The sequence below is a fragment of the Epargyreus clarus genome, unplaced genomic scaffold, assembly GCF_041222505.1.
Source record: "Epargyreus clarus isolate Ecla_fem2 unplaced genomic scaffold, WU_Ecla_fem_2.2 ptg000022l, whole genome shotgun sequence".
Lineage (NCBI taxonomy): Eukaryota > Metazoa > Arthropoda > Insecta > Lepidoptera > Hesperiidae > Epargyreus > Epargyreus clarus.
In genome coordinates, this window is record NW_027332229.1 from 2,395,910 (window position 1) to 2,412,242 (window position 16,333).

The window sequence follows — 16,333 nt, forward strand, 5'->3', positions numbered from 1 at the left end:
GATGTGAAACATCTATAGCCGCACGTAAAACCGATTTCTGGTGTGGCGACGTATGCCCTGGCGACGCGTCGCCACGCTATACGATGGTATATATATACAGTCTATATGCAGTAGTGTGTACGGTGTGGCGACGCGTCGCCATGCGCAATCGACTGTGTGATTTTGAAATAAATTCGTAAATTTTTGTATTTAATGAAAATAAATGTTTATTCAATAAATAGTCATCGTTATCTGGATAAAAATCGTAATATTTTATTTTATCATTATGACATATTTAGTTCCTATCACAATATGTTCTTTTCTGCATATTACTTTTACAAAATAATGTCGATGTTTCACATCTGCCAGGCGTCCCGTGACGGCTCACATTTTTTTCAACCTACGTCACTGTTTAAGATAACTCTAATTTTCATAGAATAATCATTCTGTCAGTTGTTCCATCTATTTCAAAACATTTGGTCTTCCTGTCTATCTATCTATGTTATTATTTGCGCTTTTGATTACACTACCTAATTTTATAAAAGATTTAAACATCTTCTACAGAGATCAATAAAACAGTCCTTTAACATCCAACGGGGGCAGAGCCCTAACAACAGCAGAATGATCACTATATGCGCAGCAGAAGCTGTGTGTAGCATCATTAGCTCTCCACCGCAGCCATGAGAAGCGCGGGCAGATGTCGTCGCAATAGGATAGAGCATCATTTGTACTGGCATTGTAGTAAGGCGAGTTGATTGATATGAACGCAGCTGCTAGTTTCTTCTGTGGGTCGTATATTACCTGGAGAAGATTAAGATAAATATTGATTTAGAATCTTACATAATATAAAAATCCCATATAACCCCGTTTCGCCCCTACCGCATCGGATCTAGTCCGCGCCAAAGTTTTAGTCCGCTCTGAAGTTGTTGCGCGCAGGTTTAGTTAGCATATACTCCGTAACGTAAGAGCACACTAACGCAGCTATGTCCCCGCGGACGAGAGCGGGCAGCGGAGGGTACCGGGGTCCTGCGCTGTCTTCGACCCGCTAATATCTACAATTTGCTGTTGCGATGCGACTCGTTCCTATATTGTGAGCGGACTAGCAGTTTTGCGTGGACTCTACCTTTTGAAGGTTTCCCGTGATAATAAAGATGAACTTTAATGACTAAGTTGCAACGCAACGTATCAGTGTCTGTCCCTTACCACACCTTTTAAATTAGAATGCTGTTAAAAGACTAAAATAGAGGCAGTAGTGATGCCATTACAATTAAACTGCGAAGATTTATACCTCAGTGAGTTTTAATTTTGAAGAAACCTGGGGTTCCCACAGAACCTTGGGCATAGCATTAGGGGAAGGGGCGGATCCAGACCAAATAGCCTCTGAAAATGTTTGTGTTTATATAGAACTTCGTACTTTATAAAAGTAGAGTGGCACGGGAACAACTCCGTTGTTGTTCTCATCCGTGTGCAGGAACAGCTTCTGGTCTGCTAACGACATCACGCCGTGGGTACCGGTGTAGACATCCACAGATGAGTTGTAGGTCTTCAGTCTGCGACGAAGTGCCTGGGGAAAAAGGCGAATCATGTAAGTCATTCTAGTAATGGAATATAAATTTATTTTCACATTTAATTAAGACCGTTAAACTTTGAAGTCAAGATTGATTTCAAAATCGATAGGTTATTGAGATTTTTTATGTTCCTGGAGACGCAGATTTATCTGGCGTCGCGGACTATAAAACTAGTCCTGCATTTCTTGGGGTAAGTTTGTGTTACGCCCCAGGCAACAAAATTCAGCGACTCGTTCCAGGTAGCAAATTCATCCTATGTTCATAAACGGAAAACTCCTCTTGCGTCCCAGGCAATAAAATTCACTCAGCATCAAAAATAGTACCATTCTGTGCCTAGAGCATAATGTCAAAATGTGACTAGAATAATGACAGCAAATTCATCCTAAACCCAGGGCGGCTAAAACCCTCACGTTTCACAAGTTATAAAACACACTGAAGGTAGTAGAACCCTTTATGGTTCGACTCCGGCGGTACCACCGCCACACCTATTTCTACCTAATGACAGCAGTGTTAGGCGCTGCTGTGTTCCGGTTTGAAGGGTGTAGTAAGGGAGACAGACTTCTCCGAGGCGTTCCAGCTTAGTCCTCAGGGGTAGCGGCGCATTTGTGGCCGATCTCCGGTAGGTATATCTAATCCTATCTGGGGTTGATTACATATGTCCTTGGATGGCAGTAGCCACTTATCATCAGGTGGACTGCATGCTCGTCTGCTACTCTTATATCGTATATATAAAAAAACGCCAAGATCTCCTCACGAGTTTATTATTGTTGGGCTCTCTTGAAGTGTGCAATAAAGAATACTCTATCTATTTGCTTAACGAGGAACTTACTTCTTCTAACGCAGCCCAATCCCCAGCGTTGCCCCTGTTCCACTGTGGAACTGCGTTGATGTAGTGGAAGGTGGCTCTCTGCATGGCCGCCATTGAAAAGTCTGCTTTGGCGGCAAGATGGCCACGGTTCAGAAACTAATAAAAAGAAACATAAATTAATGAGTGTTTGTTACTGTTTAATTTTATTGATAATAAGTCAACACAATTTAAAATTGCAAAAAATTCACTTTGTAACAAAAACATTTAGCTTCGTAACCAAAATAAAATGAATTTTAAAACAACAGAAGCTTTCAACAAAATTGATTTTTCATGTAAACGAAATGGAATTGTCAGTCTTATTATTTAATATGCAGTTATAATACTTACCCCTGAAAAGGACAGTAAAAGGCTGACTTACCGAGTTCTTCGTCACGTACTTCTCCCCCATTCCTCGGCCTAAGAGAGTGTCCAAGCGGCTCCTCTGTTGCTCCGCTTTATACAGCTGAGACATACGCACTTGCGGGAATAAGTCACCTTCTGTAAAAGGGCAAGATGATAAAAGATAGAGAAAAGTGCGTGTATCATGAAGGTGGTAGAACTCTTTGTGGTTTAATTCCGGAGGCTTCGACAAATCTATTTCTGACCAACAACAGCATTGTTAAATGTTGCTGCATTCTGATTTGAAGAGCAGTGATAGCCTAGTGGTTAAGAAACTCGGCCTCTCAATCGAGGGGTCCGAGGTTCGAATCCCAGGCACGCACCTCTGATTTTTCAAAGTTATGTGCGTATTAGAAATTAATTATCACTTGCTAAACGGTGAAGGAAAACATCGTGAGGAAACCTGCATACCTGAGAGATGTATAAAAAAAATAATCTCAAAGGTATGTGAAGTCTACCAATACGCACTTGTCCAGCGCGGTGGACTATGGCCTAATCCTTCTCATTCTGAGAGGAGACCCGTGCCCAGCAGTGGGACAGTAATGGGTTGATGATGATGATGATGATGATTGGAAGAGTGTGGTAAGGACGACATAGGTACGTATCCGACGCGTTTCGATATAGTCCTCAGGGTTAGTACCGCATTTGTGCCCTTGCTCAGAAATCTTATGTTGTCTGAGGTTGATTAGAAGTGTCCATGGGTGGCAGTGGCCATTAGTATCATGTGGACTGGACCCAAGGTAGAGAGAAGTAATATGGTCGCCTTATACATACATGGCATCCATATCCTTCCACAGAAACATAGATCTGCTTCAATAGTTAATTGTATCAGGCGTTACTTTGCGGAAATCCATGCTATTAAGTTAAGATGTAAACTACTTCGCAACAATCCGCTACAAATATGTATGATGGTATATATTTTAAACCATGCAGTATGTACCACCCTCCCTCCCTCAAAGGATGCATGCAGATGCAAAAAATAAAAATATACACCACCAATCACTATACATACCACCACCAACACGTGTTTCGCTCCAAAACGGAGCATCATCAGGGTAAGTTGACTCTACGACGGTTAATCGCTACTAAGCGATTAACCGTCGTACAGTAACCTGATGATGCTCCAAAACGGAGCATCATCAGATGATCACCTGATGATGCTCCGTTTTGGAGCGAAACACGTGTTGGTGGTGGTATGTATGGTGGTGTATATTTTTAATTTTTGCATCTGCATGCATCCTTTGAGGGAGGGAGGGTGGTACATACTGCATGGTTTAAAATATATACCATCATACATATTTGTAGCGGATTGTTGCGAAGTAGTTTTAATCTTAACTTAAGATCTGCTTCAGCTAGAAATGGGTACAGCGGTGATACCTCTCCGATCACACCATACTGACTCTACCACCTCTTTTCTTTTTTTTACCAATCCTTTAAACCAAACCACAGTTCTTTAAATTGCTGTTGTAGTTTTAGAGGTGTGCCGCTTCCCGTAAACAAACAACCTTGTGTTGTGGTAATAGAGTCTACCACCTAATGTTGAAGTCTTTTTTTCAATGTATCAATTTGGTATAAAAACTCTTACCAATAAACTGAGGCCTATGTGTAACCTGGCCGAAGTAGCTGGTGGGGGAGAGTCGGTGCTTCACGTAAACAGTGGTGAGGGTCCCGCGGTCGAAGCAAGCCTCGTACAACAAGTGGAACTTGTTGAGGATCTTGTACCCGACCCTGAAAGAACGGTACTTAAACTGATTTTTTGTACCTATACATTTTTCTACACAATTTCACACGTAGAATTAGATTATTTTTCAGACATATACGGGTGAACAATCATGGAGCGTTTTTTTTATACGCTTTCGTGCGCGAACGCTGAATAGCTGTCTTGTTTTATAAATTACACCTATATTACTTACGTTGTAACTATTCATTCATCTGCGATATTACCACGGTATATTACCTACATCTTATTCTACGTCTGTGCGTTACTCGAAAGCAAAAGCTTCGTGAGCTCTAAGCCTTAAGTTTCTTACCAAAAGTATATTAACATACTAATAACTTATTAATTTAGTCTTTCATTTATTACTCTTATTATTCTTTCATACATTATTTTTTTAGTATACGTGAATTTTTCAATCAGGACAAAACGAATGTTCATACGCGAAATGTTTAAATTAATAAATGGCGGGCACTTAACTGCCAAGTTAATATTAAAAAATATGTATTTTCTTCAAAATTTTCCTTTTCCTTTAATTTGTCACATAACATTACTTCCCAGAATTTGATCCTTATAAGTGACACTATCAGATAGTGGTCTAATATATAGGGTGTATTTTTTTTAAAATGAACTCGTTCGATTCCCGGCTAGAGAAAAATATATTTTAAAAAAATAATGATGCAGTTTTAGTTTTTATCAAAATCGGCCTCGTAACTCCTTTCATCATTTTTCGCTAATCCTTATAGTTTGGGATTTGGCCCTGAAGGTCCGTTCGATAAATTCACCCTGTATATATTTTAATTAATAATACCTATAGATATTGTTGCCTCCGTAACAAACGGCGCTGGTCTTCTCCACAGTGAACCAAGGCGGCGCGTTGCAACGGATCTCCTTTAGATGACCGACCCAGCCAAGCTTTGCAGCTCGGAAGGTCGAGTCGGACACGCATTTCACGTCCTGATGAAATTATAAAACTGTATCTTAATAAAATTGAAGTGATGGCCTGTATTTCCTAAATAGTTGCCATTTTTAAAGCCCGCAAATCTCGCGAGAACGCGAGAAAAGCACGAGAAACGAGTATGTGGACAGGTTTCTCGTGTTCTTCTCGCGTTTTCGTTGTGTTCTCCGATTTTTGTAAAGCTCGCTCCACATTCTCGCGAGATTCTCGGCGAGAAGTTCTCGCAAGAATGTGGAGCGCGTATAACGCACATGATTATCTAACCCCTCAAAAAAGAGCTTAAAACTGTGTTTTTCCAGTCTACTGCTTTATGCGTACAGATATTTAGTCAGGTCCGTCCGTCAGGTCTTAATCGTCACATTAGAATATTTGTATTTCTAAGTTACAGGCATTAGAATGATGTTCAAATGCAGTTGCAGTGTCTTCACTTCCATTTTGCGAAGTAAATTCTATCGTAAGTCGTTAAGGTGGTAGAACCCTTTGTGGTTCGATTCCGGCGGCACCACCGCCACACCTATTTCTACCTAATAACAGCAGTGTTAGGCGCTGCTGTGTTCCGGTTTGAAGGGTGTGGTAAGGGAGACAGATTTTTCCGAGACGTTCCAGCTTAGTCCTCAGGGGTAGCGACGCATCTGTGGCCGACCTCAGGTAGGAATATCTAATCCTATCTGGGGTTGATTACAGATGTCCATGGGCAGCAGTAGCCACTTACCATCAGGTGGACTGCATGCTCGTCTGCTACTCTTATATTATAAAAAAAACAATGCTTTATACTTGTTGAGTTCATGGTAAGGTGATTTCACTTTTTAGGGCATCTTATCTTAATCTTCAGCACAGGCTATGCACCTTTAAAGACATAGGCAGGTCTTCTGACCCTAGAGTGGTTAGTGACTAATCCATAAAATAGGTAGTAGTGTAACATGCACAATCTAGCTTAGACTACGCCATATTCTACGTCATAAACTCGGATGAGTAGCGAACTTTTTAAATATTTTTTTTATAATATAGGTGTAGCAGACGAGCATGCAGTCCACCTGAAGGTAAGTGGCTACTGCCACCCATGGACATATGTAATCAACCCCAGACAGAATTAGATATTCCTTCCTGAGGTCGGCCACAGATGTACCGCTACCCCTGGGAACTAAGCTGGAACGCCTCGGAAAAGTACATCTCCCTTACCACACCCTTCAAAACTCAGCGCCTAACACTGCTGTTATTAGGCAGAAATAGGTGTGGCGGTGGTGCCACCGGAGTCGAACCACAAAGGGTTCTACCACCTTCAATTCCCTCACCTTCACCTTCAAGTGTGTCGGATTCTAAAATAATTTAATAAATACTTACAATAACATCCAATTTTGTTGTATCGTTGTTAAGAACAATAAACTTTCTATCCCCAGGACACGCGATTTGTAAAGTTTCCGCACGTCGCAACAAGATGGCGCCATCTGCGTTTGGCTCCACAAAATCCCCATTTCGCAAATACACTGGTGCTGGGTTCCCGAAGTCTTGTTTCAGTGATAGATTGCAACCTGTACAAATTTAAAGGAGTTAAGTTTTCAGCTGCGAATGCATCCACTGCTGCACCTCTTTCTGCCTCATAGCAGCAGTGTGTGCGGTGTTCTGGTTTGAATTATCCTCATCCTTACTATCCTTATCCTTACTAATATTATAACTCAGAAAGTAACTCTGTCTGTCTGTCTGTCTGTTTATCTCTTCTTCACGCCTAAACCACTGAACCGATTTTAATGAAATTTTGTACAAAGATAGTCTAAAACCCGAGAAAGGACATAGGAAAGTTTTTATCCCGAAAAATCTCACGGGAACTAGGGATGGCGATCTAAGATCGATTAATCGGAGAATCGATTTTTTGGAACAAAAAGTCGATTATTATAATTGATATTTAGTAAGGATTACATTATGATCAAGTGATGATCTTTAGCAAAGTTGTTGTCCATGAGGCCACGAAGGTTTCAGAGTTGGTACGACCAATTTTCGCCACATGGCGCCACTTTCATTCCAATGAAGGTACGAATTTTCAGTTTTATGTATGTTAGTATGTCATATTATTTTCTTTTAACCGCGGGCGAAGACGCGGGCGAAAACTAGTGTAAAATACGATGTAAGGATAGTTATATTTATATGTAGTGATCTAAATTGGTTCTTAGGGACTCAGACAAAGGAAATCCTACCTGTATCATTGATCATTGTCTTAAGTAAATTTATTTCGATAATCTAAGTCTATTTTTTTAATTTAAGTAGGTATAGCAACTCTTCTGTAACAAAAAGTAAATAGGATTAATTAAAGTGTTTCCTTGAAAATCATTTAAAGTGGATTCCGATGTCTTCTAAATTACTCCAAATAAAAGACAACATATAAAAACTTACATGAATACAAAATATGACGAACTAAGTACCGTTAAGTGCTTGAAACTGCAAGAAAGTTGTTTTAATAAAATAATGCATGTAAGTAATTCAAAATGGCGACTTATAAACACATGCCATGTACGGTACACATATATTTAACTCCGAAACAGCTCAAACTATTTGAGTGAGTTTTTTGGGCATGTGTTTGGTTCCAGATTTAATTATATAACTTATACTTTTTAATATGAAGGGTAGCGCTGTTGTCAAGACATATGTATGTATTTTGTTTTTATCACTAATTATGACAATATACACTTACATTAATAGGTTGTGTATTAAAATGAATATGTTATATATTGGCCTTAACCACCATAGTTACGCATTCTCCTTATACAAAATTGTCAAGAAGTCATCCGATCCTGCACCGCCGCCGTGCCGCGGGAACGCTGACTCCGCACCACCGCTCCGTTCCCATCCGTCCCGAACGTGGGAATTCACTCTGGGTGCTAATATCGCCCCAGCAAGTCACCATTTTAGGTTAGGTAGTTATAATTTAGTTTATATTTGATTAAACCATGTAATATTCGGTTTAAATTAAATATTATATCGACGGGTGAAAGGCTATTTGCTTTAAGCGACATTTTGGCAACTTTACAGGAGAGCCATTTAAAGTTGAAAATTTTCGAAAAAAAATCACAACAAAAAAACTACTTAAGCTATTTGAATGAAATAAACTACATTGAAATTCATTTAAAATTATCAAGTTATTGATGCTAGTACGTAATGAATTGGCCTTTAAATAATAAAGGTAATTGTCGCTTAATGCAAATTGTCCTGAAATACCTATTTTTCAGAGTAAGGAAAAATGACTTAAGTGACTTCTTAGACCACAATCAGTGACTGGTGAAACCATTTAAGCGACTTTGTAATACATTTATAGAGCAAGCCAAAACGCATTATGTCATGAAGTCCAACATAAATAGGAGGCAGCTATTTATCACAACAGTCAATTGAGATTAAAATGACGTGCAGGCTAAAATACTTATATGACATGTAATAGTGAAAAAGTAATGTATGATGTCACATGTTTTACTGATAATATGATCAGTGGCTGTTGAAAGTGCAAACTAGATCTGTAGTAATCACTGAAAATATTAGGAGCTTATTATGAATAATCTAAGAAATATAAACAACAGAACATCAGTAATTGAATTATTTTTTGTATAATAATAGTGACCAATTTTGTATAATAATAGTTATGTTTTTGATTGAAACATTTTGTTCAAATGAATCACGACAATAAACAGTTTTTGTTAAACCCTGCGCTTTAAAAAAAATAGGATAACACTGTTCAAACGACATTGCAAAATATCTGAATCAAAATGACTATTTGGTTAAAATACCACACTGAGTAAAAAATAGATGCAGCCGAAAGAACTTAACCGACATTCCATGTCATATTTAGGTAAAGGAAAAATAATATAAGCGACATCACACCGTGTAAACGGTGGAAGTCAAAACGCTTTATGTTACATCTCAATAAAAAATAGGAATATGAAAAATGCTTTAAGCGTTATTGAGTTATTTATTTGCGAATGGAAAATTGGTTTATGTCTCGGATCTTTAGATTATTGTTCAGTTCATGTGCTCTATTTAAAAAAAAATACGTATTTAACGTCGGTTAAACACTACTATATTGCTAAACTTCTCTAAAATAGGGCCCTTTTAAGCGCCAAAAAAATGCTTCGATTTGAATAAAACCGGGCTCATTCGACGCAGAAAAATCTGCTGATTCCGAATATGTATATAACTCAATATCGGCCAAAATGTCGCTTAAAGCAAATAGCCTTTCACCCCTCGATATAATAAGTCATTTCAGTCTTTCTGTATCCTGCCTGCTGCGTCCCGACGCAATACATAACTAATACGTAAATAATAAAAGAACTCAAAATAACTTTTTTATTAAACAAACCCTAGAATTTCATTGTTCACTTATTCTTAATTACCGTAATGACCTTGTTAGTTGATGAATTATTCATTACTCGCAATTAATTATTCATTAAAGAAAATACGACCGGATTCTTAAAAATATATTACTTGTACCTTTCATTCAACTATTGTAATCATTATTTTATCAAAAAAGATCTATGAATCAGAATGCAATCTGATCCAGTTATATTTTTGTTGCTAATGAGGAAAAGAAATGCAGTCGATTTGCAGTTCGTTGCTCTCGCGGTCAGCGGTACATTTAGAACTAAAGAACATAAGTTGAAAACTTGTTTTTGAGGATTGGCGTCTTAAATAGCATACATATTGCTTTTGTTACGTTTTTCTAAGATGCGATAAAAGATGGCGCTGAAGGTATCCTGAATCACGCTATCAAAGTTCTTTAAATTTTAAATCTTTGGCCTTGTATTTAAAAGTTTAATACTACAAGTACAAGTAGTGCTCTACAAATCATTTGGTATATCGTCATTTGCCTTTAATATTATATATATTATTTATATTAAAATTATTTCATAGCAATATAATTTATATAACTTAAGTCATTAAAAATAATTAAATACGAAACTTACTCCCGCCAACTCTATCAACAGCTTTGAACAAAACCGCCAAAACAAAAATCACACACCACTTCATTGCATTAAATTTAAACGCATTTAAACTAGAATACTAGAAAACTAGAAAATACTTTAAAATGCTAAGTAAATTTGCCGCAAAATTTATAAACGCCGAACCACGCGCCTAACTCACATAGAAAGTTTCAAGTCACTAAATATTGTGACGAAAATATGATCGGTCACATTGCAGTCGAATACATTATTTATCAAACACGTAATAGTGAAATTCCGTTGCGGTAAACGTAACGGTGTGGTGCTACGTCAAGAGACTGAGGTTGACTCAATAACACAGAGGATTTCCTCGCGGCTAAGGCATTGTTCAAACTTGTCGTTTAATACGTAATTACTACATGAGCGCGATAATTTGCGATTTGAGCGTAATGACGTCATAATGTTCGTGAAATATGAAAGAAAAAATATTATCAGATTTAATAGACTAAAAGACTGTTAACAGTGTACTACTTTTAATTTAACAAAGAAGTATTCAGTACGAACAAAGGTCTCAAGTTATCGTGTATATGACTATAGATGACTTAATATGTATCGTACACACTGAATCGATATTTAAGAAAACTATACCATACACGGAGACAATGACCGAATTGTGTTTTCTACGTGAAAAATACTCGCACGCGGCTTCGCCTATGCCCCACCCAGTCAATTCCCTAGGTTTATAATGATTCACAAATAATACAGAAATCTTACTTAAGGTGAGCCACAAGTGCCTTGTCAAATCTAAAGTTGCTTCGTCTGAGTGCCTTCGTACTCGAATTACGAAAACATGTATCGCCTTAGTATCTATTTGTTCAATTATAATTTTTATTGAAACTAGTCATACAGACTAAAGCAGAGACTTATAGATAACAGCAACATACAGCGGTGTCAAGTTTGTGGGCGTACTGGTACGCATACCTAAAAATATGCCCATTAACTTGTCCGTTTGAAGCATGTGAGTGTAATTTGTATCTTAATAAATGTAAAAAAAGCAGTGATAATGGTTTAGAAACTCGGCTTCTCGAACGAGGGGCCAAGGTTCAAATCGTAGGCACGCACCTCTGATTTTTCACGGACTACGGTGGACTATGGCCTAATACTTCTTATACTGAGAGGAGACCCGTGCCCAACAGTCGGACAATAATGGGTTGATGATGAAAAAAATCTAGAAAGAATATGTATTATGTAATTTATTTATCGTGTTACAAATAAATGAACATTTTGATTTGTGACGTCACTGAATGTAAGCTCTTGGTACTTTGCAAAGCAAATGATAAGCTCGTATCATTTCAACGACAGCTCGGCTTAAAAACGCCTCGTGCGATCTCGGCCTAAGTACAGTCACGCATGATTGATTAATGTATCGTAATTAACATAACAAACACTCGCTAATTACACAATAAGGTAATCTGTGTAGGAATAATAAATCTGAAATATTTTCGTGATTTTTCATCATTAATCCAATTCTATCCCACAGGCTCAGGTATTCTCTCAAAGATATGTTTAGGTCATAATTGATTCACGTGGTGGAGCGGTCATTATACCGGGTCTCACGCTGAGAGTTTTCCGGGTTCGATCCCCGGCCAGGCAATTTAGTGATATATATGACGGAATATTTTACTGTTTTAAGGAGGAAATAAAACTTTCCTTAACTATTATGGTTTTTAAAAGATTGTGGTAGGCCCCCTCGGGACATTTTTATTTCATACACATATCATTAGTATAAAAACTTCAAGAGAGTTTATTTTTTGCTGATTTATCTTAGAGATTTTGTTGTCACTTTTGGATTTGCAGCCTTTCGGCCTAGGGGCCTCGTCAGGCCATTTTGCCAGTCATGCCATCCTATAGTTACGTCACTGACACCAAGTGTAGATTGGTAGACTTCCACACTTGACAACTTTAGTGAATACTCAGATTGTAGCTATTGTTTGTTTCTCTGACACAGTGACATGCATTTATTATAAAAAACGAGCTTTTGCCCGCGGTTTCGCTCGCGTTACGACGTAATATTTTTATCCCCTTGGGGGTAAAATTGATCGAAATCCTTTCTTAGTGGATGCCTACGTCATAACATCTACCTGCATGCCAAATTTCAGCCCGATCCGTCCAGTGGTTTGGGCTGTGCGTTGATAGATCACTATGTCAGTCACCTTTGAGTTATATATATTTAGGAGATACATATTAATCTGGTGGTAATTACCACAATAACATATAGTGTATTGGTCTATGTATTCAGTCATGACACGGGGAATTCTAGCGTGACGGTTATAAGGGAAAAGAGCATTATATTTTCCCTCTAGAATTTATATTAAATTATAGTAAAGCTAGAATTAAATTGTAACACTCGCATATTTTTTAGAAATCATATTTTTTGGGCCGTTTGGGAAAAATAATACCTCCTGAAATTTGCATATAACAGGTATTGAAACAGGCTTTGGCGTTCGCAAACTTTATTTTGATGTTAAATAAAGGAGTTATTTTGAAATAAACAAAGAGACACAGTAAATCATATTTATTACCATTTTACTTAGTGTTACTTAAAAATAAATCATATTCTTAAGTATTACGAACTTAGACCAAAAAAGAAAGATAGCACCCCACAACACATGGCACTAGAAGCATAACTGTCACTTTAGGCGCTGCGCAAACGGGGACACTTTCTGTTACTGACACAGCACACCATCACAAGCAACCGTGCTCACTGTGTCCCGTGTCGGCAATCGGACACAGTTGCCGATGTCCTGTCACCGACACGGGACACCACTAGAAACCGTAGCTGTAAGAAACCGTAATTGTAAGGAAATTTGTTAATGTTGCTTGTGTCTTCAACTGACGACTTTTAGTTTCCCGTTACCGACACCGAACACTTCTTGATCGTTATGAATATAGTGTTAAGTGGAAGCAACTGGACACACGTATGCGCAGGGAGTTGAATGATTTCATACTGATTCTATAGAAATCAAATATTCATTGGTAGCTTGTGTCTGACACAAAAGTGTCCCCGTTTGCGCAGCGCCTAAGTGTGGCGAAAGAGTCTTAATTATTTATATTTGGAACCCTGAATGGCACAAGGTGGAGTTTTAATATTATTTTTACTTAGTCCAAACGGCATGGTTTGCATGTGCAATATGCATTTTCTACACAAATCTGTAGAAATAATTTTAGTTCTTATTTTGTTTAATTTGTGAGGCTTAATCTACCTTTTTTTGGTCTGAGGTTACAACTAAAAAATCTTTCAAATGAATTTGTCTATAGTTATATCACAAAATAAAAACTTATTTTGTGATTTATATATTTCGAAAAATATATTGCCAAAAATATGCAGTTATAATAATATATAACATCATATTTTTGATTTTTAACTAAAACTTACTTGCAATGTCCCATATAAATGTTTCTACCTTACTTACAACCTTAGTCAACTACAGCGCCACTCAGCAGTTATAAGGCAGAAATATGTGTGACCATGGTGCCTTTTTTTATAATATAGGAGTAGCAGACGAGCATACAGTCCACCTGATGGTAAGTGGCTACTGCCGCCCTTGTACATCTGTAATCAACCCCAGATAGGATTAGATATTCCTACCTAAGGTCGGCCACAGATGCGCCGCTACCCCTGAGGACTAAGCTGGAACGCCTCGTGCGTGCCTGCAGGGGGGTCACTACCATCTCTTAAAACAATATTATTTTAATCATACTTTTACCTTTTTTTGCAGGAAATTTTACTTTTTAAGCCAAATATGACAATCTCAGTTTATTTTATACAATGGATAAGCGAAAAATTAATAAGGGTTTTAGTTTGTTCAACTGGGTATGACGGAATATTTTACTGTTTTAAGGAGGAAATAAAACTTTCCTGAACTATTATAGTTTTTAAAAGATGGTGGTAAAGGTTTCAAGCTGGTAGAACCCTTCATGGTTGGACTGTGGAGGTCAAGCATCTTCAATATTATATTCTTTATATTTCATGTAGTGGATTATGGCCTAAACACTTTCTAATTTAAGAATAGACCTGTGCCCAGCAGTGGGACAGAAAGGGGTTAATAATGACACAATAAAACAGAACTGTTTGTAACAATTAGGCCATAGTCCACCATGCTAGCCAAGTGCATATTGATAGACTTCACATACCTTTTAAAAACATTTTTTCATCTTTTAGGTATGCAGGTTTCCTCACAATATTTTCCTTCACCTTAAAGCAACTGATAATTAATTTCAAATTCTCACATAACTTAAAAATTAAATGCATGCCTGGATTTGAACCTTGGACCGATTGAGAGGCTGAGTTTTAACCACCAGGCAATCACTGTAATTGCTTAGTTATCCCAGATTTCGTGATGAGGGTCCATCTCCGGAATGAAGTTTTGGTTTCCTGCCTTTGGCTTTAATATTGCTGCGATAACCTTTGGTGGTTGGTTCTCCGGGAAAATCTTGCATTTTGAGGGGCAATCACGACTGTGATTTTGTATTTCGCTCTGTGAAAATAAATAAAATGGATTAGTGCATTTTTTTGTGACATAAAAATAGCTAACGAGGTTGTAGTCCACCTGATGGCAAGTGGTCACTGCACTTGTGGTTATTACATCGAAGCTTGAAGGGCAATCTTTAGTAAGCAATAAGTAATATTTACAGAAGAGTGATTTCAACTTGATATAATTACAAAACATATAATAAATTCACATAATTGGCATGTTGGATTTCAAATATAGAAATATTATATATTTTGAAATAATTTTAATCTAAGAATTAGGTGACCGAGGAATTCCACATGACAAATGCTTAGTCAAGTCAAGTCATAACAAATGGTGTGCGAGTGAGCATGCTTTCACTAATCTATACTAATATTATAAAGAGGAAAACTTTGTTTGTTTGTTTGATTGTAATGAATAGGCTCAAAAACTACTGGACCGATTTTAAAAATTCTTTCACCATTCAAAAGCTGCATTATTCACGAGTAACATAGGCTATATTTTATATGATATATATTTGATAAATAGATTTTGAGGCGGTACAAAGTTTGCCGGGTCAGCTAGTATAAGATATAGGTGAACATTTTCCCAAACACTTACTGCTATAACTCGATGTGTAGCATTGTATGGACAGATAGCATATTCGGGGTAGTTCACTTGACACTTCACTAGGTGATTTTGTAACCGCAGGCGTGGCACACGATGCTTTGGGTTGTACGGGCATATGGCGAATGTGTCAGAGGGGTCCACCAGGTCCATTGTCTGCAATATAAAAATCTATGATTTTTTTAAAATGAAACTAAGAATGAAAATGGTCCCTAGGATTAGGACTAATATTATTCTTATGTCATGGGTGTTATAGACACAGATGAATACACAAACACCCAGTATAGTTCGCGCCAAAATTTTAGTCCGCTCTGAAGTTGTAGCGAGCAGGTGTAGTCATAAAATTTGCTATGGTGACGCGATTCATTTCTATATTCAGAGCGGGTTTAGTAGTTTTACGCGGACTATACCATAACAGAAATTTAAATTCATTATTATTCATGTGTTTAGCCTGGGATAGAACCCGGACTTCATTGCGCGTCAGACCGGCTCACAAACGTTTTCTCTTTTGTAAAGTATTATGTTATCAATAAAGCCTCCTCAAATTATGCAGCACGAAAATGCTCATTCTGTAATCTGTAAAAGTTAACGCCGGCGCTCGGACCATCGGCAAATGGTCGAAATAAATATTTCTATTTTTGTTTTGTAGCAGATTTTTACTTACCTACTGCTTGGTAAATAGTAACTGAACTGCTTAAGTTAAAAAGACTTGAAGAGTGTAAAAAGCAAAGAAGTTTATCGTTTTATTAAATTAAATTATAATTTGCCTGTTTATGACAACTGACAATGAGTCATGATATGACAATTGACAAAT

The 16,333-nt window shown here is 37.5% G+C and overlaps 1 protein-coding gene across 1 annotated transcript; it reads right to left on the minus strand.

Moving 5' to 3' along the window:
- Window positions 1-465: 465 nt before the first annotated feature.
- On the minus strand, window positions 466-10,742 carry LOC140751362 (salivary endonuclease). The gene is made up of 8 exons (XM_073085267.1): window positions 10,406-10,742; window positions 6,807-6,994; window positions 5,319-5,464; window positions 4,379-4,521; window positions 2,774-2,892; window positions 2,377-2,511; window positions 1,394-1,543; window positions 466-780 (listed from the first exon to the last, which is right to left on the minus strand). The coding sequence occupies exons 1-8, from the start codon at window positions 10,467-10,469 to the stop codon at window positions 547-549; spliced, it is 1,179 nt and encodes a 392-aa protein (XP_072941368.1). The 5' UTR covers window positions 10,470-10,742; the 3' UTR covers window positions 466-546.
- Between the last annotated feature and the right edge of the window lie 5,591 nt (window positions 10,743-16,333).